General features: G+C 38.4%; 1 protein-coding gene across 3 annotated transcripts in view; it reads right to left on the bottom strand.

The window, feature by feature from the left end:
- Positions 1–1,779: 1,779 nt before the first annotated feature.
- ap1m1 (adaptor related protein complex 1 subunit mu 1) overlaps positions 1,780–27,243 on the bottom strand; it is a 68,148-nt gene continuing 42,684 nt past the window's right edge. Inside the window, exons 11-13 of one of the 3 annotated variants that reach the window (XR_013816762.1) lie at positions 7,517–7,592; positions 3,696–4,369; positions 1,814–2,652 (exon numbers count right to left, since the gene is read on the bottom strand). Coding sequence is in view for 1 of the 3 variants with exons in the window: in XM_079820018.1 (XP_079676144.1) it covers positions 4,347–4,369; positions 7,517–7,592 (99 nt within the window). In the remaining 2 variants the exon portion in view is untranslated. Of the gene's footprint in view, positions 4,370–7,516; positions 7,593–27,243 lie in introns of all 3 variants that reach the window. The other 2 variants (XR_013816763.1, XM_079820018.1) reach the window with 2 other exon arrangements.

Genomic DNA, 27,243 nt, shown 5'->3' with positions numbered 1-27,243 from the left:
ATGGATGGATGTGTAGATGGATGTTTAGATGGATGGATGTGTAGATGGACGGATGTTTAGATGGATGGATGTTTAGATGGATGGATGTATGGATGTGTAGATGGATGGATGTGTAGATGGATGGATGTGTAGATGGATGGATGGATGGATGGATGTGTAGATGGATGTTTAGATGGATGGATGGATGGATGTGTAGATGGATGTTTAGATGGATGGATGGATGTTTAGATGGATGGATGTGTAGATGGATGTGTAAATGGATGGATGTGTAGATGGATGGATGTGTAGATGGATGGATGTGTAGATGGGATGGATGGATGTGTAGATGGATGATGTGTAGATGGATGTTTAGATGGATTGATGTGTAGATGGATGGATGGGATGGATGTTTAGATGGATGGATGGATGTTTAGATGGATGGATGTGTAGATGGATGGATGGATGTGTAGATGGATGTTTAGATGGATGGATGTGTAGATGGATGGATGTGTAGATGGATGTTTAGATGGATGGATGTTTAGATGGATGGATGTGTAGATGGACGGATGTTTAGATGGATGAATGTGTAGATGGATGGATGTGTAGATGGATGGATGTGTAGATGGATGTTTAGATGGATGGATGTGTAGATGGACGGATGTTTAGATGGATGGATGTTTAGATGGATGGATGTGTAGATGGACGGATGTTTAGATGGATGGATGGATGGATGTGTAGATGGATGGATGTATGGACGGATGTTTAGATGGATGTATGTGTAGATGGACGGATGTTTAGATGGATGTTTAGATGGATGGATGGATGGATGTGTAGATGGATGTTTAGATGGATGGATGGATGTTTAGATGGATGGATGTGTAGATGGATGTGTAAATGGATGGATGTGTAGATGGATGGATGTGTAGATGGATGGATGTGTAGATGGGATGGATGGATGTGTAGATGGATGATGTGTAGATGGATGTTTAGATGGATTGATGTGTAGATGGATGGATGGGATGGATGTTTAGATGGATGGATGGATGTTTAGATGGATGGATGTGTAGATGGATGGATGGATGTGTAGATGGATGTTTAGATGGATGGATGTGTAGATGGATGGATGTGTAGATGGATGTTTAGATGGATGGATGTTTAGATGGATGGATGTGTAGATGGACGGATGTTTAGATGGATGAATGTGTAGATGGATGGATGTGTAGATGGATGGATGTGTAGATGGATGTTTAGATGGATGGATGTGTAGATGGACGGATGTTTAGATGGATGGATGTTTAGATGGATGGATGTGTAGATGGACGGATGTTTAGATGGATGGATGGATGGATGTGTAGATGGATGGATGTATGGACGGATGTTTAGATGGATGTATGTGTAGATGGACGGATGTTTAGATGGATGTTTAGATGGATGTATGAATGGATGGATGTTTAGATGGATGGATGTATGGATTGATGTTTAGATGGATGGATGTATCATCATAAAACAATTTTGTGACCAAAAAACATGAAAATAATTATTTGTTTTTATCCTATTATTTACTATATTAATTTGCTCGGTCAGTGTTGCTGTGTTTTGGTTCTTTTGCTGTTGTCGGTTGTAAAGACCTTTGAAATAACTGAAATCATTTGGCGGAGGGATATGGAACTGTAATGTGGTCAAAACCTGCCTGGAACTACTTTATCATGGAACTACTTGCACACCTTAGAACGTTCGTCAACCAATCAGATTCAAGCGCTCAACAACCCCATAGAATAAGTAAACATTAAAGCATGTATTATCAGTTTGGATCAACTTGGTCTGGATAGTCCATAACATTGTGCATTTAATACACGTTTGAGTGTTAAAGACAGTGTATAAGAAGGCATTTCAAACAGCAGTAAGTATGAGACCGAACAGAAGAGGTATTTTCTAAACAGGTACTTTATGAAGCTTGACGTGTACAGAGAGGTGAATAATTTAAAATGAGATACAGGAACATTTCGAGAGGAATGCAATTGTCACATTTCAGCTACACTACATGCAGTCCCATAGTAAACATGGAAACCTTCACATTCAATCCTTTAAAAGGCAAATGAAATGAACTGGACAAATCATCAAAATCAGAAAACAACGATGCTTCTGTTTTCAAAATGGCACAGTGGTTGACCTTAGACTTCAGTTGTGTTGAATTAGTTTTAATCGAGTGTAATTCTGTAGTTTAGTAAACTCCAACGAGGTACTGTGAACCAATAATACTGAATTATGAGCACATGAATACTACTAGAAATAATAACAACAAAAGACATAACGTCAAAAAATACTGGCAAAACAATAACTGAGGAGATCAACAACTGCTACGGGATTACCTCATAAAAACGGTTCAGTTTGGACAATAATATTCTATTGGGTTGACCTTTTTGGACTTGAACACTTCTGTGATGTGCAATATACTATCTCTGTGTATGGCAAGCCATTTTGACCTTTATTCATTCCCGGGATATGAATTCTTGATATCAACAATTCAATTTTCACTAGTTAAAATGCTCATTTACAATCCCTAAAAATCAGGAATTACATTTCCACTAGTAAAAGTGTCAATTCTTGATATCACCAATGACATCACTTGCGGAAATATGAATTCTTGATATCGACAATCAAATTTACCATAGGCTGCCATTCAAATTCAATTGTTAATATCACAAATTGATTTCTTACTGGTTGAAATTCCAATTTCACATATCAGAAATATAATTCTTACTGGTAAAAATCTTTTTTAATATCAATAATTACGTAGTTACTAGTGAAAATATAAATTCCTGATATCAAGAATCAATATCTGTAAATGTATTTCAACATGTTGAATTTGTTATTTCTGATTTCTGAAAGTGTATTTCTGACATCAGTATAATTTTAGATATCAAAAATGGCTTTTTTACTAGTAGCATTTCAAATGTTGATATCCAGAACATGCATTTGCACTAGTAAATAATTATTGATATCAAAATTATGATTTTTCCTAGTAAGAATTGTATTTCTGATGTGTGTAATTGGAATTTCAACCAGTAAGAAATCAATTCTTGATAAACAACTGAATTTGAATGGCAGCCTATGGTGAAATTTAACTAAAATACAATTACAGATATCAAGAATTATTAGTTGAAATTTAGTTCTTCATATCAAGAATTTGTATTTCTGCGAGTGATGTCATTACTGATATCAAAAATGGCCATTTTTCTAGTAGAAATAAAATCCCTAATAGTAAGAATTAGCATTTTAACAAGTCATTAACTAGTATATGCCATTAAATATCAAGTTAAAATTCCAATTTCATGTATCAAAAAAAATAAAATCATAATTTTTGACACCAATAAATGTGACTGTTACAGCAAGAAAGCCATTTTCAGACATCAGAAATAACATGTAACATCTTGAAATGTATTTACACATCAAGAATTAACATTTTAACTAGTGAATAATTTTCTAGTTTCTATTTGCACTAGTTAAAATGTAATTATTGATATCAAAATGATGATTTTTCCTAGTAAGAATTGTATTTCTGATGTGTATAATTAATCAATCATTGATATCAACTATTGAATTTGAATGGCAGACTATGGTGAGATTTAACTAGTGAAAACTGAATTGTTGATGTCAAGGAAATTCACCTGTAAATGACTAAAGGTCGAAACGGCTTGCCATACTCTTGACCTTACGACGGCTGTCGAAATCAACTGATAAATAACCGTAAACATGACGGTATGGAAACACCGTCTTCTGAAATGTAACACGTTCCTCCTTTGAGATGTGATGTGAAACCATTGGTTAATAAGGACTGCGCTGCGTTTTCATGAGACGTAAAGGAACATGATTCACGTTAACAGTCAAACGCAAACATCTGCAGTTTGTGAATTCATAAAGCACGAGGAAAGACCCTGAAAATGACGTCAATACAGGCATTTATGCATTTTTGGTGAATCTCATTACACTCATATTTCAACACAAAATCTAAAGAATCAATGGGAATTTGAGGGGAATGTGATTGATAATTACGTAACAATACTAACAAAATGACACGTAAAGATTCATATGATTCAAACGTTATGGAGCGCTTGGTAAGATTCATTCTCCTGCCTTTTCTAATGTTCAGGGTCTTTGTCAAATTTGGACGAAATCTAAGTAACGCTGTATGAAAGATTCAACTCCAATCTATAGATCTAGCCAAAAACATGACCTGTATTTCTTTGAAATCAGACAAAGCGCTACTGCAGACGAGTGTGGAGCAGAGAGAGAGAGAGAGAGAGAGAGAGAGAGAGAGAGAGAGAGACATCCTTTGACCCATGATGCTCTGGACCAATTCTTCACGTTTACTGAGTCCGCAGCTGATAGTCTGCAAAGAAAGGAGGAAATGAGCGGAGCTTAATTAAATGCCCAGAACGACAGGAAACAGGAAAAAAATGAAAACACGGTTAAACAGCTGAACTTTCTCTCTCCACCCATCAAAACACAATCAAAAACTAAATCAATCCGTAAGATTGAGACAGAAGTTCACAAAATGAACAAATTATGATTATAACACTTGCTGGATGCTGATTGGTCGACAGTCGTGATCAAGTACACAGAGGAAGACAACTAAATCTAGATTGCATGATTATAGAAAGTTAAGCAACCATTTTGCAATATGAACCCTCCACATTTTGCCATTTCTCCAGCCAGAGCATCAACTCAAAGAGTCTCTGATTTAAACTCCAGCAGGACACATGCGGGCATTAGAGGTCACACTTCAAAATATCCACTTTAATAAATCCATTCAATCATTTGTTTGTGACTTTTTAAAAGCAAGTAAACATTTCAGTATATAACTGACAATTATTAAACCCATTCTTGTGTTCATTAAACATTAACTAACTATATCTGAACTATTATTTTTGGATTTTTTAGTACCTGCAATGATTGTTGGGTTAAAATGATGGTTCCTTCAATTGGATATATATGTACAGCTGAGTCTCCATATGCATCAGTTATTTTTTTAGTAAAAGTTATATTTGACTATCATAATTTATGTATGATATGAAATATGTATATATTCATAATTTTATATGAATTATATTGTATCGTATTGTATTATATGATATGCAATGATATTACACACACTCGCTCACGCACACGCTCACTCACACACACACACTCGCGCTCAAACACACACACGCTCGCACTCACACACTCATACACACACACACACACGCGCGCTCACTCGCAGACACACTCACACTCACGCTCACACTCGCGCTCACACACACGCTCACACACACATGCTCACACACACGCTCACGATCACACTTACGCTCACAGAGAGAGAACTGGTCAAAAGTTTGGAAACATAACCGTTTTAATGTTTTTAAAATGAGTCTCTTATAATCACAAAGGCTGCATTTATTTGAGCAAAAATACAGAAAAAATTTAATATTGTGAGATATACATTATTAATTAACATAATGGTTTCCTATTTTAATATGCTTGAAAATATTATTTATTCCAGTTATCAAACCTGAATTTATCATCATTATTCCAGCCTTCAGTGTCACATGATCCTTCAGAAATCATTCTGATATGATGATTTATCAATAGGTGCGTTTACATGGAGCACTGTAATCGGTTTAAAAGTCCAATCCGAATGAAAAAGCTCCATATAAACACGTCAATCGGAATAAAAATGCCCAAACCAAATGAAATTGTAATGGGTTTGAGAGGGGTGAGATAAACCTTTTCATGAACCGATCAAACATCTCCTCTCCAGCCTTTGTCCGAGGCTTCAACTGCGCCTGACAGAAGAATTTATTTTTCTGAGGTGATTCTTACACTTAACAACAAATAATAAATTGCTTTTATAAAACTGTATAAGTCCTGGTGGCCGTTGAGAGTTGCCATGGCAACGGGGAACATTCAAGCTGCTGGAGAGGACGTGTCGACATTTCCCTCTGTTTCTCGTAATTTATATAAAAAAGTTCAACAACTGCTTCAAATTGGTTAAGTAACATTACCCAGAGTCTACTTTAATTACTTTTGTTAATATTTATAGCCTACCTCTGTGATTATGGTATCTTTCCTTAATCATCTGAAATATTTATGCGTTTAGTATGTATCTAGCCTACTAGTAATGATGCGGAGCACGTCTTCAATGCTTTTTTTTATTAATAATTCGGGTCCATTTTATTGTTCATTTTGTGTTTTTCAGATTAAATTAATTGAATTCATTTTGAGTCCGCATTCATCATTCACAGCTGTTGAAATAGCCATTGTATAGGATATAAATTAGGTTAAACTACTGCATGTCCGCCCACAGAAAAATGTATAAATATAAAAATGACCAACACAGAATTATTGATCCATGAACTTCGCAGTTATTATAATTGGCAACATTACGACTCTATGCGACAGACAAACTGTGTGCTCATGTCACAAAATGATTCCGATTGAAAGCATCAGCACATTTAAACACCAGATCGGTTTAGATAACGTCTCATGTAAACAGTCCACCGAATCTTTCAATCGGAATGATTTTAATCGGGATGACAAAAAAGTGCGCATATAAACGTGGCTAGTGTTGGAAACATTTATTCTGCTTAATATGTTTTTATTAAAAATGTGATACTTTTTTCAGAATTCTTTGGTGAATAAAAAGGTTAAAAATAGAATAGCAATTATTAAAAATAAAAATATTTACTTTACCATTACTTTTTAATACATTTTTGCTGAATAAAAGTATTAATTTCTTTAAAAATAAATAAAATATTTGTTTGTTTTTACTGACCTTAAAGTATATTGTTTCAAAAGATTTATATTGATGAATAAAAAGTTAAAAAGAGCAGCATTTTATACAATAATTAATCCTGAAAAAGTATCACAGGTTCCAAAAAAATATTAAGCAGCACAACCGTTTCAAACATTGATAAATCATCAAATCAGAATAATTTCATCATCATGTGACACTGAAGACTGGAGTAATGATGCTGAAAATACAGCTTTGATCACAGAAATAAATTATATTTTAAAGTATATTGAAGTAGAAATCCCATATTTTAAATTGTAATAATATTTTACAATATGATGCAGTAAATGCAGCCTTGTTGAGCATAAGAAACTTCTTTCAAAAACATAAAAAATAGTAATGCTTCCAAACTTGTGACCGGTACTGTATATACACAAATCACATCATATATCACTTTACTATACCACAAAAAATGAAAACATTAACTTTGACTAATTAAAAAAAAGGCTCAGCTTTTGGTTGTAACGAATTCAAAGAAAGTCCAACACTGTGCACTACAAACTGTACGAGCGTTTCTAATTTTATCTGTGTTTCACCATCTCTACACGCGTCTGTCCTGAACATCCTCTTTCCGCAGAACAATTTCACCTCCGCATTCAACACTAATCTCCCATCATTCTGTGCCGCATTGCTTAATTGTTGCCAAATACCTGCAATTCTGAGAAAAACAAAGACAAAAGTAGAGAAAGAGAGAAGCGAGTGTCTTACCTCCGTTCTGGGTGATGTATCGAACCCAAGGGAGGGCCTGATAGCCGCTCTTCTCGATGATCTTCAGGTAACGCACCTGTCGAAACACAGACCTTTGAGTGGGAATTCATTACAATACAACAATATGGAAATACCAACCCATTTGAGGGAAGCGAAACAACAGCGTTAAAGCCATTGGTTCGGTGTAAATGATGTGCAACATTAAAGGGTTAGTTCACCCAAAAATGAAAATTCTGTCATTAATTACTTACCCTCATGTCGTTCGACACCCGTCAGACCTCCGTTCATCTTCAGAACAGAAATGAAGATATTTTAGTTGAAATCCGAGGGCTCTGAAAGGCCTCCATTGGCTCAATGCACGGTTCACTCTCAAGACCCTTAAAAGGCACTAAAGACGTCGTTACAAAGTCCATCTCACTACAGTGGTTCTACAATAACTTTATGAATCGGCGAGAATAGTTTTTGTGCGCAAAAAAACCCTAAATAACGACTTACATAGTGATGACGATTTCAAAACACGGCCTCATGAAGCTTCGAAGCGCTATGAATCAGTGAGTCGATTCAGCAGTTTGGATCGCCAAAGTCACGTGATTTCTGCAGTTTGGCGGTTTGACACGCGATCCGAATCATGATTCGACTCACTGATTCATAACGCTTCGAAGCTTCATGAGGCCGTGTTTTGAAATCGTCATCACTATACAAGTCGTTATTTAGGGGTTTTTTGCGCACAAAAACTATTATTAGATTCATAAAGTTATTGTAGAACCACTGTAGTGAGATGGACTTTGTAACGACGTCTTTAGTGTCTTTTAAGGGTCTTGAGAGTGTAAAGTGCCATTGAGCCAATGGAGGCCTTTCAGAGCCATCAGATTTACACTAAAATATCTTCATTTGTGTTCTGAAGATGAACGGAGGTCTGACGGGTGTCGAACGACATGAGGGTCAGTAATTAATGACAGAATTTTCATTTTTGGGTGAACTAACCCTTTAAAAGAGCAAGACAGAACAAATATATAGTATTTTAGTATGCAATATGATGCTAATTTATTTGAGATTATTGCATTGGGTTTCTATAATTGCCTTGATTGCATGCAATATGGTGCAAAAAAATGGAATATCTCGGCCTTGTGGCGTCTAATTTTGCATTAGCTTCAGGTCAGGCCAACGCGGGCATCGCACGGGCAGCACAGCCTGGGAAAGTGGCAGAGTGTAACGCCACGGGCGGAAGCGCATGAAGAAGTGAGATTGGGGAAACGGCACCTTTCAGTGCCTGGCGCTATTGAGTCACTCGTTGCATCCTTACGATGGGGCCTTGCATCACTGCTCAACAACACAAGCTTTTGCACAACCGTTCCAAACATGCTGAAAGAGCACAATCACGTTTTGTAAGAGATGACAGATAGCCCTGATACTAAGAATTAGAAGTGAAAAGTGTCATATTTTCCCATGATAAAACACGATTTAGCAGGTTTATTGTGCTGAGACAAGTAATTTAAAGTCTTGCGCTTGTTATGGCCTTCTGGGTGGTTTATTACAGCCTCACGTACCTCTTGACCTTACTGTGTATTTTGCTTCTACGTTAAACAACATACAAACTGTATATATTAGGCAGCAAGTGAACATTTTCTCAAAGTTGATGTGTTAGAAGCAGGAAAAATGGGCAAGCGTAAGGATTTGAGTGAGTTTGTCAAGGGCCAGATGATGATGGGTCAGAGCATCTCCAAAACTGCAGCTCTTGTGGGGTGTTCCCGGTCTGCAGTGGTCAGTCTCTATCAAAAGTGCTCCAAGGAAGGACCAGTGGAGAACCGGCCACAGGGTCATGGAGGACCAGTGGAGAACCGGCCACAGGGTCATGAAGGACCAGTGGAGAACCGGCCACAGGGTCATGGAGGACCAGTGGAGAACCGGCCACAGGGTCATGAAGGACCAGTGGAGAACCGGCCACAGGGTCATGGAGGACCAGTGGAGAACCGGCCACAGGGTCATGAAGAACCAGTGGAGAACCGGCCACAGGGTCATGAAGGACCAGTGGAGAACCGGCCACAGGGTCATGGAGGACCAGTGGAGAACCGGCCACAGGGTCATGGAGGACCAGTGGAGAACCGGCCACAGGGTCATGGAGGACCAGTGGAGAACCGGCCACAGGGTCATGAAGGACCAGTGGAGAACCGGCCACAGGGTCATGGAGGACCAGTGGAGAACCGGCCACAGGGTCATGAAGGACCAGTGGAGAACCGGCCACAGGGTCATGGAGGACCAGTGGAGAACCGGCCACAGGGTCATGAAGGACCAGTGGAGAACCGGCCACAGGGTCATGAAGGACCAGTGGAGAACCGGCCACAGGGTCATGAAGAACCAGTGGAGAACCGGCCACAGGGTCATGAAGGACCAGTGGAGAACCGGCCACAGGGTCATGGAGGACCAGTGGAGAACCGGCCACAGGGTCATGGAGGACCAGTGGAGAACCGGCCACAGGGTCATGAAGGACCAGTGGAGAACCGGCCACAGGGTCATGGAGGACCAGTGGAGAACCGGCCACAGGGTCATGGAGGACCAGTGGAGAACCGGCCACAGGGTCATGAAGGACCAGTGGAGAACCGGCCACAGGGTCATGAAGGACCAGTGGAGAACCGGCCACAGGGTCATGGAGGACCAGTGGAGAACCGGCCACAGGGTCATGAAGGACCAGTGGAGAACCGGCCACAGGGTCATGGAGGACCAGTGGAGAACCGGCCACAGGGTCATGAAGGACCAGTGGAGAACCGGCCACAGGGTCATGGAGGACCAGTGGAGAACCGGCCACAGGGTCATGAAGAACCAGTGGAGAACCGGCCACAGGGTCATGAAGGACCAGTGGAGAACCGGCCACAGGGTCATGGAGGACCAGTGGAGAACCGGCCACAGGGTCATGAAGGACCAGTGGAGAACCGGCCACAGGGTCATGGAGGACCAGTGGAGAACCGGCCACAGGGTCATGAAGGACCAGTGGAGAACCGGCCACAGGGTCATGAAGGACCAGTGGAGAACCGGCCACAGGGTCATGAAGAACCAGTGGAGAACCGGCCACAGGGTCATGAAGGACCAGTGGAGAACCGGCCACAGGGTCATGGAGGACCAGTGGAGAACCGGCCACAGGGTCATGGAGGACCAGTGGAGAACCGGCCACAGGGTCATGAAGGACCAGTGGAGAACCGGCCACAGGGTCATGGAGGACCAGTGGAGAACCGGCCACAGGGTCATGGAGGACCAGTGGAGAACCGGCCACAGGGTCATGAAGGACCAGTGGAGAACCGGCCACAGGGTCATGAAGGACCAGTGGAGAACCGGCCACAGGGTCATGGAGGACCAGTGGAGAACCGGCCACAGGGTCATGAAGGACCAGTGGAGAACCGGCCACAGGGTCATGGAGGACCAGTGGAGAACCGGCCACAGGGTCATGAAGGACCAGTGGAGAACCGGCCACAGGGTCATGGAGGACCAGTGGAGAACCGGTCACAGGGTCATGGAGGACCAGTGGAGAACCGGCCACAGGGTCATGAAGGACCAGTGGAGAACCGGCCACAGGGTCATGGAGGACCAGTGGAGAACCGGCCACAGGGTCATGAAGGACCAGTGGAGAACCGGCCACAGGGTCATGAAGGACCAGTGGAGAACCGGCCACAGGGTCATGGAGGACCAGTGGAGAACCGGCCACAGGGTCATGAAGGACCAGTGGAGAACCGGCCACAGGGTCATGAAGGACCAGTGGAGAACCGGCCACAGGGTCATGGAGGACCAGTGGAGAACCGGCCACAGGGTCATTGATGCACGTGTGGAGCGAAGGCTGGATCAAACAGACGAGCTACTGGAGCTCAAACTGCTCAAGAAGTTAATGCTGGTTCTGATAGAAAGGTGTCAGAATACACTGGACCACGGAGCAATGGAAGGCCAAACTGTCCACTGCACACATCTTTACAGTGCAAAGTTGGCTACAGATGGGTTAAGAGAGAAAGAAAGAACAAAAATATTGTATTTTAGTATGCAATATGATGATAAATCTCTCACTTTTTCTAGTTTATTGCATTGGGTTTTGAAAATTGCCGCACACATCAATTACTTGCAGCATTTTGAACCAACAGGTTGAGTGAAAGATTCAATGACTCATTCATAAACAACTGCCTCATTCTAGAATGAATCGTTTGAATGAATGATTCAATGACTCACTCATTAGGACGATCCCCTGTCGCCACCTGGTTTAGAGTCACGATTAGAAGCAACATTTCTTTGCATTTAAAAAAAATATTTTAAACAATTTCATAACATTATGTAATGCAGTTGTAACTTTTCAATCATTTAATTTGACTGGTATACGTCCTATACTATCTTGATATTCTAATAAAAAAAATTTAATCAAATGTAAGAATTTAAAATTAGGGAGGGTGGGGGATGTGCTTTATAAATGGTTTAAAAAGGGCCCTCGGGTTAAATATCACAAATAAGCAGATTTAAATGTCAAAGATGATTGAACACTGATGAAAATGTTCATGTTCAGAATAAATTATATTTACACCACAAACAATCCAATCCAATAGTAAAAAAAATTGGGGATGGATGAATGGGTTGGATGGATGGACTTGGGGATGGATGGATTGGGGATGGATGGATGGATGGATGGATGTATTGGATTGGGGATGGATGGATGTATTGGATTGGGGATGGATGGATTTGGGATGGATGGATTGGGGATGGATGGATGGATTGGATTGGGGATGGATAGATTAGGGATGGATGGATTGGATTGGGGATGGATGGATGGATTGGGGAGGGATGGATTGGATGGATGGATGTATTGGATTGGGGATGGATGGATGTATTGGATTGGGGATGGATGGATTTGGGATGGATGGATTGGGGATGGATGGATGGATTGGATTGGGGATGGATAGATTAGGGATGGATGGATTGGATTGGGGATGGATGGATTGGGGATGGATGGATTGGAGATGGATGGATGGATTGGAGATGGATGGATGGATTGGGGATGGATGGATGGATTGGAGATGGATGGATGGATTGGGGATGGATGGATGGATTGGGGATGGATGGATGGATTGGAGATGGATGGATGGATTGGGGATGGATGGATGGATTGGGGATGGATGGATGGATTGGGGAGGGATGGATGTATTGGATTGGGGATGGATGGATTTGGGATGGATGGATTGGGGATGGATGGATGGATTGGATTGGGGATGGATAGATTAGGGATGGATGGATTGGATTGGGGATGGATGGATTGGGGATGGATGGATTGGAGATGGATGGATGGATTGGAGATGGATGGATGGATTGGGGATGGATGGATGGATTGGAGATGGATGGATGGATTGGGGATGGATGGATGGATTGGGGATGGATGGATGGATTGGGGAGGGATGGATGGATGGATTGGGGATGGATGGATTTGGGATGGATGGATTGGGGATGGATGGATGGATTGGATTGGGGATGGATAGATTAGGGATGGATGGATTGGATTGGGGATGGATGGATTGGAGATGGATGGATGGATTGGAGATGGATGGATGGATTGGGGATGGATGGATGGATTGGAGATGGATGGATGGATTGGGGATGGATGGATGGATTGGGGATGGATGGATGGATTGGGGATGGATGGATGTATTGGATTGGGGATGGATGGATTTGGGATGGATGGATTGGGGATGGATGGATGGATTGGATTGGGGATGGATAGATTAGGGATGGATGGATTGGATTGGGGATGGATGGATTGGGGATGGATGGATTGGAGATGGATGGATGGATTGGAGATGGATGGATGGATTGGGGATGGATGGATGGATTGGAGATGGATGGATGGATTGGGGATGGATGGATGGATTGGGGATGGATGGATGGATTGGGGAGGGATGGATGGATGGATTGGGGAGGGATGGATGGATGGATTGGGGATGGATGGATGGATTGGGGATGGATGGATGGATTGGGGATGGATGGATGGATGGATGGATTGGGGAGGGATGGATTTGGGATGGATGGATTGGAGATGGATGGATGGATTGGATTGGGGATGGATAGATTAGGGATGGATGGATTGGATTGGGGATGGATGGATTGGAGATGGATGGATGGATTGGAGATGGATGGATGGATTGGGGATGGATGGATGGATTGGAGATGGATGGATGGATTGGGGATGGATGGATGGATTGGGGATGGATGGATGGATTGGGGATGGATGGATGTATTGGATTGGGGATGGATGGATTTGGGATGGATGGATTGGGGATGGATGGATGGATTGGATTGGGGATGGATAGATTAGGGATGGATGGATTGGATTGGGGATGGATGGATTGGGGATGGATGGATTGGAGATGGATGGATGGATTGGAGATGGATGGATGGATTGGGGATGGATGGATGGATTGGGGATGGATGGATGGATTGGGGATGGATGGATGGATTGGGGAGGGATGGATGGATGGATTGGGGAGGGATGGATGGATGGATTGGGGATGGATGGATGGATTGGGGATGGATGGATGGATTGGGGATGGATGGATGGATGGATGGATTGGGGAGGGATGGATGGATGGATTGGGGAGGGATGGATTGGGGATGGATGGATGGGGGATGGATGGATTGGAGATGGATGGATGGATTGGGGATGGATGGATGGATGGATTGGGGAGGGATGGATGGATTGGAGATGGATGGATGGATTGGGGATGGATGGATGGATGGATGGATTGGGGACGGATGGATGGATGGATTGGGGAGGGATGGATGGATGGATTGGGGAGGGATGGATTGGATGGATGGATGGATGGATGGGGGACGGATGGATGGATTGGGGAGGGATGGATGGAGGATGGATGGATTGGATGGAAGGATTGAGGATGGATGGATTGGGGAGGAATGGATGGATGGGATGGATGGATTAGATACATTAGAATGAAAGGATGGACGGATGGATAGATAGATAGATAGATAGATAGATAGATAGATAGATAGATAGATAGATAGATAGATAGATAGACCACAGACTGAACACAATGAAGCATTGCTTGGTCATTGGTTGATCTAAATTGGTATTATCTAATTAAATTTAACAGCGGATTGGATGACTGTAATCCATTACACACCTTTCTATCAAAGTGATCTGACATTATCAAGATGAGTTTGTTCTGACACAGTTTAACTCTGAGTAACTCATATTTAATGACCATTTTCTAAACTATAGCGAATAAACTGTGATAATGTGAGAAAATGCTGAAGGTGTCTGAATAAATTTAGGTTAGACTGTGTATATATATATGAACTCCAAAATGGAGTCAATGAGTTACTATCTGTGTGACAGAACAATGAAAAACGAGGGTGGAAGGGGCGGTAGGAGTGTTTTTTTGGAAGCTATCTTTATTTTTGCAATTCCATTTGATGTCGCTAGTCACCTTTAAACGTCTCCCGAGATCAGGGTGGACATTTAAGAGAGATGAAATTACAGTAGTCCTGTCCAAGCGCGTCCCTCTGTGTTTGTTGATTTTGCAGGGTTTTTAATCTGCCGAGCGTTTGTTCTAATCATGGACTCTATTCTCTCCGAAAACCTCCCCGTCTAAACGGTCAGAAATAGCCCTGCGGACGCAAAATAGACTTCTGCAGAATGAGAGATGTATTCTAGGTATCAATGCAGATTTTTAAAAAGAACTCGGTCCAGTTAAAGCTTGAGGACAACCCTGCCGTCCGCCTGCGCGAGCACGTTTCGGGAGGTATTTTGGGAACACCGTGTCCTGGCGTCCGTGGGCCGGTGATGTGCCACTCTTGGGTGCAGCTCACACAAACTTACCAGGCCACCATCAGCGCCCAGCCTGGCGGGCACAGCGAGACGGCCAGACTGTAAAGGTCTAAAAGCAGCGCCATCTGAGCTACTGTGCGACGCTTGTTTTGTGTAAATGTAGCGATTCGGTCTTGTCGGGCTGCGTTTATGTCATGCTTTGGTGTCTTTGGCTCGGTCAGCAGTTCACCAACACAAATGTATATTTGTAGCCGTCACTGAGGACGCTGGACGTGTGGGTAGTGCTGAGATTTGCGTGGTCACCGGTCTCTCATTAGCATGAACTATCTGGCCTGTGGAGTGAACTCACAGACGGCTAGTCAGACTTCAACGGCCACAGACACACACACGCCAAAACCTCGACCTGTTGCTGACTCAGCTCTTTGCATGCATCATTCCTTCACTATGTAAACAAGAAAACAGAATGTAAATGAGGGATGTTGCTGAAGGACAGCGGTTCAGGGACGATAATGTGATCATTACAATCATTTTAAATTGGGCTGTCAAAAGATTAATCGCGATTAATCGCATCCAAAATAAAAGTTTGTGTTTACATAATATATGTGTGTGTACTCTGTTAATTATTATTATATATAAATACACACACATTACATTCATGTATATATTTAAGAAATATTTGCATGTATCTACATTTATATAATCTATAATATATATAAATATAAATGTTTTATATATAAAAATAATATTTTGTTCTTTAAAATATACATGCTTGTGTGTGTATTTATATATAAATAATAATTAACAGAGTACACACACATATATTATGTAAACACAAACTTTTATTTTGGATGCGATTAATCGCGATTAATCTTTTGACAGCCCTAATTTTAAATTAAAACACTGTTTACAACAACATAAAATAATAAACTAAATGCAATGTAATGTCAAAAATTGAGATTTTTCAATACTGAAATAACAGAAACCTCCAATACTCATTTTCTGCAGAACAGACACACTCATGATCTCTCCGACAGCGAGTGACACACACACACACACACCCGCCTCCACTCACTCACTCGTTCGCTTCATTTGCTCCGGATGAATATTGTTGCTGTTACAGGGCTTGAATTTCGCCGTGGGATTGCGTATATTGCACATCATTTTACTCATTCCCGCAGATTTTCTGATCACGCCCACATAAAGCCGCCTCTCAGCACTGAATTGAGCTCTTTTTCGCTGCTTATTGCGCTTAAACAGTCAAAAACACACAAAATGTCAAAATGCAGATCTTGGCGAGTATTCATGTAAACTAAATTAATAAAATGTTATTTTCATTTTATTCACTTAGGAATATTTTAACTTCATTTCTGTCTAAAGCACTTTGAATTGAATTGCCACTGTGTATGAAATGTGCTATACAAATAAACTTGCCTTGCCTAAACACAGTCCGTTCTGTATTAAGTGAATGTAAACAGTTGAGAAAGAAAACGCATGTGTAACAGTATAATGGATCCGTGCATCAGCTCTTAAAGTGACAGCAGCCTAATAAACCTGCTACCAAATCATGAGATAATATAAAAAATATCTATATGGCATTTTTACCCCATGGTATCGATGTCAAAATTGTGGCCAGTCAAAATGCGAGTAACTTTATTTACATATTTATGCAATTTAACACCATGTCCTAACTATATGTGACGCGATAAGATTCCAGCGAAAGGCAATTTGTCTGTCCACACCAGACACGACAACAAGATGCATCAAATCAATCAAAAACCACAGCCAATCATTCTAACATGAGGATTTATTATCAATTTTAGATAAATGTTTTGGAACCTGTGATACGTTATTGTTACAAAAGATTTCTATTTTAAATAAACGCTAATAAATCATCATATTAGAATGATTTATGAAGGATCATCTGTGATTCATCACTTTATTTTAGGCCTTTATAGCACTTTTCTGGATGCCGCCAGTAGAAACACGAGAAGAAATGTTTGCAAATGACCTGAGAAGATGTTGCGAGCCAGAATCGAACATGTCATATTGGGCCACAGCTCTGACATGAGCTCAGAGCCACAACACAGAGAGTTAAAGATTGTTTGCGTTTTAGAAATATTTGAGAAAATTACATGTCTACAAAGTCTGTGCCCTCAGAGCTGATGGTAATAGAGAAACGCTCATTTACTGTCACACCTAATAACAGTGTGTAAACGCTTATCAAACCAAAAGCAACTTTAATTGCAGAAGCCCAGCACTTGGAGGATCAGAAAACTGCCAGTGTTTGGGCTTTCACACGAGGTTCATCAGAACGTAAATATAGCCGTGCTGGGAAACCGATTCCCGTTTTCATATAAAACCCATGCATGCTAAAAATAGCACTTGTTCAGCGCATGCAAGGTCTATTTGTGACTAGGACAGACTAGTGGTAATAGTCCAAAGGCCACGCTCAGACTGTCCAGTGCATCGAGACAGACTGCAGATCTGTAGATGCGGTCGGCCAGTCTTAGACAAACGGCCCGAGGCATGTCGCGCAACCAAACCCGCAGCCTGGATCCACGAGCGTGGGACTGCCGCACAATCAGCTGGCGGCCCTAATGGCAGGGGACTCGACGCCTGGCGCTCAGGCCAGGAGACAGGCTGGTGTACGGAGGCCGGGACGGGCGGGAGGACGCGGAGACGGGAGAGGTTATCAAAGCCTTCCTGAGGTTTTCCGACCAGGTCAGAGCCGAGACTGCCTCTCTCACGGGAACCCGGCAGTCAACAAGTTCAGAGCCCAGTTGACTTTTTTCGTGATGCTCCTCTAATTGACGCCCAATGGGGATCAGATGTGGCCGATTTGTGATGGTCTTGATTTATGGAAGAACTAGCATGCATTTTTCCTCTCCGAAGCTGCAATCGTTTGCTCTTTTGAGGAGGAGGACAGATGGGGCAGATGAATGAACAATAAATAAATGTATTTGGTGTGTTTACATACGGCCTTTTTTTATTTTTATTTATTTATTTAACCAGGAGATAGTCCCATTGAGATGTAAATATCTTCTAGGGAGTCCTGGCCAAAATGGCAGCACAGAGTAATCACAGCAAAATAAAATAAATACAAAAGACACACAAAAATACAACAAGTTCTGTCCAGCACTCATACAATTACAGTTCTTAATAATTGCTAAAAAAAAAAAAAATTAAGTAAAACGTAAACATGATTTTTTCAAATAAACCTCCAAAAGTTTTCTAAAAATATTTAAAGATTGAAGCACTTCTAGCATCAAAATACTCTGTATTTCATTCCATAGTCTAGGAGCATAAGAGAAAAAGGCTGTTTTTGAGGAGGAAGACATATGGGGGAGATGAATGAACAATAAATAAATGTATAGAGATAAAGCAGCTATATCCATCTCATATATATATATATATATTGCTGCATCAACACTATAATGTAATATTACACCGATAGTGAAACTTTTTTTAACTTGCATGCTCATCAAATAGTAGATACTCAACTTCATAATACACTAGAATGCAATGTTTTTTGTAATTTGCATATTATAGTCAATCTTATATGCCATTTTAGTGGTTTTAAAATGCACATTTTGAATTAAATGACAAAAAAATACAATACAAAACTGTAAAAATTAGGGCTGGGTATTGACAAAAGTTTCACAATTCAATTCTATTCAGTCAATTATTTTGGATGTATATCAGGCACAATACAAGGCAAATTTTCTCAAGGAAAACCAATCTCTGAACTAATGCTGTAAACTATGGGAATTAACGGATTTGTATACAAACACTTTTTTTAATAATAAAGTTATATGAAATATAAACATTTAAATGGTGGCTGTCATAAAACCTTGCCAGATTTACTCAAACATGCTTTAAATATTGAAGAACATTAAACATTTTAATGTATATGTAATATGGTGCATATATTTATCAAAATGATCCTCTCTAGAGTTCATTTTTCTAGCTGACTAACGAGTTTATGGACACTGGATATGCTTTTTCTGAGGTAAATGTGACGTTACATGACATTGTTTACAAGCCGTTTTACTGACGTCTTTCCGCGGTTGAAACACTGATTGAGTGATTCCATGTGACGATACGGATTTCGGTAAGTTGTACAGTATCTTTAACACACTTTCAGATGTTCATTCATGTTTATTTGCCGCTGTAACTGGTATTAAAGCGGAAGAGATTATCTGTTCATGTGCCGCATGCGCCAGAGCGATCTCACGACAGCGCCAAAAGGGTATTTATGTTTTTGAATTTCGTAATAAATTGACATAATTTGAAATCTGAGACTGTTTCATATCAATAGTAACTAAGCACAAAGATTATTGTGATTTATTGGACGGGAGGGGAGGTGCGCTACAATGCTCCGTTCATTCATCAACTGAAAATACGAAGACTAATCGATTCTTGGGAGTTAAGAATCGATAATGAGAATCGATTAAAATCGATTATTTTTTACCCAGCCCTAGTAAAAATTAACACTGATCAAATGGTGCTCAGAAAAGTTAACAATAAATACAAATAAACAAACAAATATTGACGTCCAAAAGTTTGGGATCAGTTTTTAATCAGGATCGTTTTTTTATTTTTTATTATTATTATTATTATTATAATACAGTACTGGCCTAATGATATTTTTTAATTATTACTAAATAAAAATAACTAAAAAACAAAGAAATATTACAATTATTAGTACACTAATATCCCACTGTAAAATAAAAAATTGTATTTAAGAAAAAATAATATAATAATATTATTTATATAAAATAATAAATGTTATTTAAATAATATAAAAAGTTTTTAATGTTTTTTAAAATAAGTCTCTTCTGCCCACTAAGGGTACATTTAATTAAAAATACAAAAAAACAATAATATTGTGAAATATTATTACAATTTAAAATAGCTGTTTTCTATGCTGTTTTTATATAGTAAAATATAATTTATTCCTGTGATCAAAGCTGCATTTTCAGCATCATTACTCCAGTCTTCAGTGTCACATGATCCTTCAGAAATCATTCTAATATGAAGATTTGATGATCAAGAGACATTTATGATTATTATCAATGTTGAGGATTTTTTTTCCAGGATTCTTTGATGAATAGAAACGTCAAAATAACAGCATTTATCTGATATATAAAGCTTTTAGTGATATTAAAATGCACTTTTTTTTTTACCAAGTATTGACAATGTAAAGCGCAAAACAAAAAGTCAAACGCCACAAATAAAGAAAAAATACAAAACTGTAAAAATGAACACCGATCAATCGGTTTTGCTTCAAGATTCAGATTTCACAGTGGACAAAGTCAGACCAAAACGGTTTAGAAAAACTCTCCTGAAAAAACAGAGACATGTATTATATATTATACTATAAGTGTTATCAAAAGACTTGTGAAGCGCCTCAAATTGAAGCCCACTGGGGATCAGATGTGGCTGATTCGTGCTGGTCTTGATATATGGAGGATTTAACATGCATTTTACGTCCCCAAAGCTGTAATTGTTTGGTTTTTTTAGCCGAGGAAGACGTTCGGGGGAGATCAAAACCCCCCCGTGGGACAGATGGGAAGCAGATGAAAAGCGGCAGCGCTAAATGAAAACGACACAAAAATGAGAGAGAGGAAATCTCACACAAGTTCAGCGCTTAATTAGATCTGACTTTCCCCTCATCAGTTTTGCCCAAACATCCTCACTCTTGGGGGAAATTGAGTTTCAGACGGTTTGCTTGATATCCGCGTGGGCTGACGAACACAACTCGCCATTATATGGAGGAAATCTACCATTCCCGACCTCTCAAACGCTTAAAATTAGAGGTAATTTTATTGGAGTTGCTCTCCGTGGATATCACAGGTCGCTCAGAGTTCAGTCAAAACTGCCGTCAGACTCTTTTGATTCTCTGTAATTTGCCTGATTCATCTGATGCCTGTTATTTAAGTGTGCGGTTTGTGGATTTTATTGTCGATTGTTCGTCTGGTTTGTGGGTTATAGACAAAAACTGCTGAGTATCAAACAATATATGTGACACTGGCTATTAGAAAACATTTTAAATGAACAAATCCTCTGCATTTTTGAATTGTGTATTTGCTTTTTCGCTTTATTTTTACAGAACCGAGATGATGCAAAACTATTTTTGGAGGCAATGGAGAATGTTTTTCCCTTTCCCTGATCTAAGAGAACAAACAAGAGTGTGTTACTGTTCACACACACACACACACACACACACACACACACACACACACACACACACACACACGCTCAATGCCATTATATAAGAGATGAAGCATCTGCAATGGGGGAAAGTAACCGCAGCAGCGTTTGAGCTCCAGACATGAATGATTCCTCACATCGTGTGTGTTGTGCTGGTGCTTTAGGGGTCAGATGCATAAATCTCACCTGCAGCACAATTTGGGGGAAATGTTTTGAATACAATATATCAATATTGATATAATAATAATAATAATAAGAGGAAGAAGAAGGATTACTATTTATTATTACACAATAATATCATTATTATTAAAAATTATCATCATTATTATTAATTACTAAAAATGAAATATATAAAAATAAAAGGATTAGAAAAAACTAAAAAATATAATAAGATTTATAATTATTATTATTATACAGTACTGCTCTAATAATAACAACATTTATTACTAAATGAAAATATAAAAATGACAAAAAGTTACTATTAGTGCACTAATGTTAAAAAATAAAAATAAAAAAAAACAAAAAATATATGATAAGATTTATTATTATTATTATTATAATACAGTACTGTTCTAATAATAACAATTAACATTATTAAATAAAAATTTAAATTTTTTAAATATTACAATTATTATTACACAATAATATCATTATTATTAATTACTAAAAATAAAATAAAAAATAAAAGGATTCTAAAAACTAAAAATATATAATAAGAGGAAGATGTATTATTATTATACAGTACTGCTCTAAGAACAACAATTATTACTAAATTAAAATATAAAAATGACAAAAAAGTTACTATTAGTGCACTAATGTTAAAATATAAAATAATTCAAAAAAAAAATATATAAGATGTATTATTATTATTATACAGTACTGCTCTAATAATAACAATTAACATTATTAATTAAAACTGTTAAAAATTTAAAATATTACAATTATTATTACACTAATGTTCCACTGTAAAATAAAAAGTATTTAAGAAATATAATAATATTATTAATATAAATAATAAATGTTATATTTATAATTTATTTTCCCTAATTAAGAAATCTAAATGCAAAGTCTAATTTGTGGCAAGACATTAATGTTGGTGAAAATGTTTAATGTTTATTAATGTTTTTTATCTAATAATGAGGACATTTAAAATCATATTTTCAACATTTTATCTCATAATTATGACTTAGCATGTCGTATTTTCAACTTTCTATCTCACTATTATGACTTTTAAAATCATATTTTTTACTTTTTATCTAATAATGAGGACATTTAAAATCATATTTTCAACATTTTATCTCATAATTATGACTTAGCATGTCGTATTTTCAACTTTTTATCTCACTATTATGACTTTTAAAATCATATTTTTTACTTTTTATCTAATAATGAGGACATTTAAAATCATATTTTCAACATTTTATCTCATAATTATGACTTAGCATGTCGTATTTTCAACTTTTTATCTCACTATTATAACTTTTAAAATCATATTTTTTACTTTTTATCTAATAATGAGGACATTTAAAATCATATTTTCAACATTTTATCTCATAATTATGACTTAGCATGTCGTATTTTCAACTTTTTATCTCACTATTATGACTTTTAAAATCATATTTTTTACTTTTTATCTAATAATGAGGACATTTAAAATCATATTTTCAACATTTTATCTCATAATTATGACTTAGCATGTCGTATTTTCAACTTTTTATCTCACTATTATGACTTTTAAAATCATATTTTTTACTTTTTATCTAATAATGAGGACATTTAAAATCATATTTTCAACATTTTATCTCATAATTATGACTTAGCATGTCGTATTTTCAACTTTTTATCTCACTATTATGACTTAAAATCATATTTTTTACTTTTTACCTAATAATGAGGACATTTAAAATCATATTCAACATTTTATCTCATAATTATGACTTAGCATGTCGTATTTTCAACTTTTTATCTCACTATTATGACTTAAAATCATATTTTTTACTTTTTATCTAATAATGAGGACATTTAAAATCATATTCAACATTTTATCTCATAATTATGACTTAGCATGTCGTATTTTCAACTTATCTCACTATTATGACTTTTAAAATCATATTTTTTACTTTTTATCTAATAATGAGGACATTTAAAATCATATTTCCAACATTTTATCTCATAATTATGACTTAGCATGTCGTATTTTCAACTTTTTATCTCACTATTATGACTTTTAAAATCATATTTTTTACTTTTTATCTAATAATGAGGACATTTAAAATCATATTTTCAACATTTTATCTCATAATTATGACTTAGCATGTCGTATTTTCAACTTTTTATCTCACTATTATGACTTTTAAAATCATATTTTTTACTTTTTATCTAATAATGAGGACATTTAAAATCATATTTTCAACATTTTATCTCATAATTATGACTTAGCATGTCGTATTTTCAACTTTTTATCTCACTATTATGACTTAAAATCATATTTTTTACTTTTTATCTAATAATGAGGACATTTAAAATCATATTTTCAACATTTTATCTCATAATTATGACTTAGCATGTCGTATTTTCAACTTTTTATCTCACTATTATGACTTAAAATCATATTTTTTACTTTTTATCTAATAATGAGGACATTTAAAATCATATTTTCAAAATTTTATCTCTTAATTATGACTTTATGATAACTGAAATGAGCTGATCAGTATAAAGTTGAATATTTAGTGTCCCCAACTGAGCAACCCAGAGCCAAAAGCGACAGAGGCGATGGTGGCAAGGAACCAAAACTCCATCAGGAGACATAATGGAGGAAAAAACACCTTGGGAGAAACCAGGCTCAGTCAGGATACCAGTTCTCCTCCGGCCAATGAACAAACAGTGTATGATTATGATTCTGGCAACATTACAGATCAGAAGTCATGTTAGATCAGAATATTGGAAGGATCAGAGTCATCCCGCCGGACATTAAAATCTGCTAATCAAAAACAGGGCAGCAGCATCAGTTTGAGAAACACCTTCAGTTCAGTTTGTTTCTGTTTGCACGTCTCACACACTCCTCCAGCTCAACTCTCCAGACGTCTTCTTCTCTGTCCGCCTTGATAAACTGCTGAGGCCTTGAGAAACACACGACTGACCATAACAAATAAACACACCGCCTGCTAAAACACAAGATTCAGCAGCAGCTGCAGGAGCTGCGGTTCTGTTCTGTCTGTCCTGGCTTTGAGCGGCCGCCAGCGTCTGGATCAGGCCACAACACACACACACACACACACACACTGCACGCAACTTCATCTTGTTGCATTAGAACAAACAGTTGAAAACCCGTAATCCCATACGAGACGCATGATAAAGATTCTTAAAGGGACATTCACCCACACATCTGTCATCTTTCACCCTCATGCTGTACTTCTGTGCACACAAAGGAAGGTTTTTTTGAAGAATGTTTCTGATTTTGTCCATACAATGAAACAAAAACAACATTGGACCCCATTGGCTTTCACTGCATGGACAAAAAAAACACCAAGACATTTTCAAAATATCTTATGTTCAGCAGAAGAAAGTAAGTCACACAGGTTTGAGAAAAACTAGTGCTGTTAAAACAATTAATCGCATCCAAAATAAAAGTGTCTGTTTACATAATATATGTGTGTGTACACTCTAAAAAATACTGGGTTAAAAACAACCCAAGTTGGGTTGAAAATGGACAAACCCAGCACTTGGATTGTTTTAAAGCAGCGATTGGGTTGTTTTAACCCATAGACTGGGATGTTATAACCCAGCGATTGGGTTGTTTTAACCCATAGACTGGGATGTTATAACCCAGCGATTGGGTTGTTTTAACCCAGAGACAGGGTTGTTTTAACACAGACACTGGGTTGTTTAAACCATAGACTGGGATGTTTTAACCCAGCGATTGGGTTATTTTAACCCAGCTATTGGGTTGTTTTAAACCAGAGACAGGGTTGTTTTAACCCAGCGGTTGGGTTGTTTTAAGCAAACATTTAACCCAACCGCTGGGCTAAAACAACCCAATTGGTGGGCTTGTCCCTTTTCAACCCAACTTGGGTTGTATAATTATTATGTTAATATAAATACAATATAAAATACAATTTAATATGCTCTCGTTCATAGAGATTTTTAGATGGATGGGTCGGGTAGAATCTGCGATCTCTGACCCAGCAACCTAAAGAAAAATGTGTTACATATATATATATATATATATATATATATATTAGTGCTGTCAAACGATTAAAATATTTAATCGCGATTAATCGCATTAATGCCATAGTTAACTCAAAATTAATCGCATATTTTTATTTATTCTAAATGGCCCTTGATTTCTTTTTGTCCCATTATTTTTTCTTATTTTAATGCTCTTATCAACATAGAAAAGTGGATCGGCTTGCTTTGTTCAAATGTTTGTTTTATTGAAAACAACATTGGCATACTGTAGTGTTCGATTTCACACCAACATTCTCACTTGAAGCAGTCATTCACACTTGGAGCAAATAATCGCTCACACAATGTAGCACTGTCCATCAATAAAAGGGTGAAAAAAATACTTTGTTGCACAAACAGCCCCTTCAACAGCCCTTTCTAAGGGATCAAAACAGGGTGATACAAAATAAAATTACAAAGTGCACATGCAAGGTAAACTAGGACTCCGCCTATAGTGCAGTTAAACCAGGGGTCGCCAACTAGTGAACTCCGGTCCGAATCCGGACCGCGAGATGCGTCCATCCGGACCGCGAAGCCTTTTGACATAATGAAACAGTTAACGTTGCAATGTTCACTGTTACTACGTTCACTTCAGACCCAGACGCGCGGTCAAGCATGCAGTGAAGAAGAGACTGATGGTGCGCTCACACCGGACGCGAATGACGCGACATGCACGCCGCTTAATTCGCGCCGCAGAATGTCTATTTGCGTCTTTGCATTGACTTAAATCACTCGCGCAAAACGCTTCATTCGCGTCCGGTGTGTAGGCTACGCACCATCAGAGCAGAAAGCAGCGCTCAAGACAAGCACTTTTAGTTGAAGACCCCTGAGTTAAACCATGGCTTAATACGTTTCTCATTTCGGCATCTCACGCTTGCCATCCACGTCTACTCTTTTAATGGCCCAAACAAGTGTGGGCAGCCGCAGCGTGCCTGATGTTTTGTTTCCGGTCTAGCTACACCCGGAGTGGTGTTGTAGTTTTTCTAACGTTACTAGTTGCTGCAACAGCATGTGAAAAAACTACAAAGTTTGTTAGACCAAAAAGAACGTTAATCTCGCGATAAAAAAATTAACGCCGTTAAAATAGGTTTGCGTTAACGGCGTTAATAACGCGTTTAACTGACAGCACTAATATATATATATATATATATATATATATATACATAATAATAATAATACACAGTACACACACACCTACATTATGTAAACACAATCTTTATAAGCACTAAAAAAAACATGACTGAGTGAATGACAGAATTATATTTATAACTAGAATGTACATTTCCTGAAGAAAATGTGAGTGGTGCTTGCCGTGGCAAAAAAATCCTCTCGGATGCTATGTTGTGTGTACTGGATTGTCACCCGAAACAAAAGAGGCCACCCCCAAGTCTGTACGATGTTGTGGAGCTGAGATATGTCCTATTCATGTGTTTGTACGGTTGCTAGGGTACTCTATATGGTTGCTATGGAGTGGCTATACAATTTATGGGGT

This window comes from Gobio gobio (genome assembly GCF_949357685.1).
Source record: "Gobio gobio genome assembly, chromosome: 6".
NCBI lineage: Eukaryota > Metazoa > Chordata > Actinopteri > Cypriniformes > Gobionidae > Gobio > Gobio gobio.
Note: the sequence above shows the minus strand (reverse complement) of the source record. Positions and strands in the feature narration are given on the sequence as shown.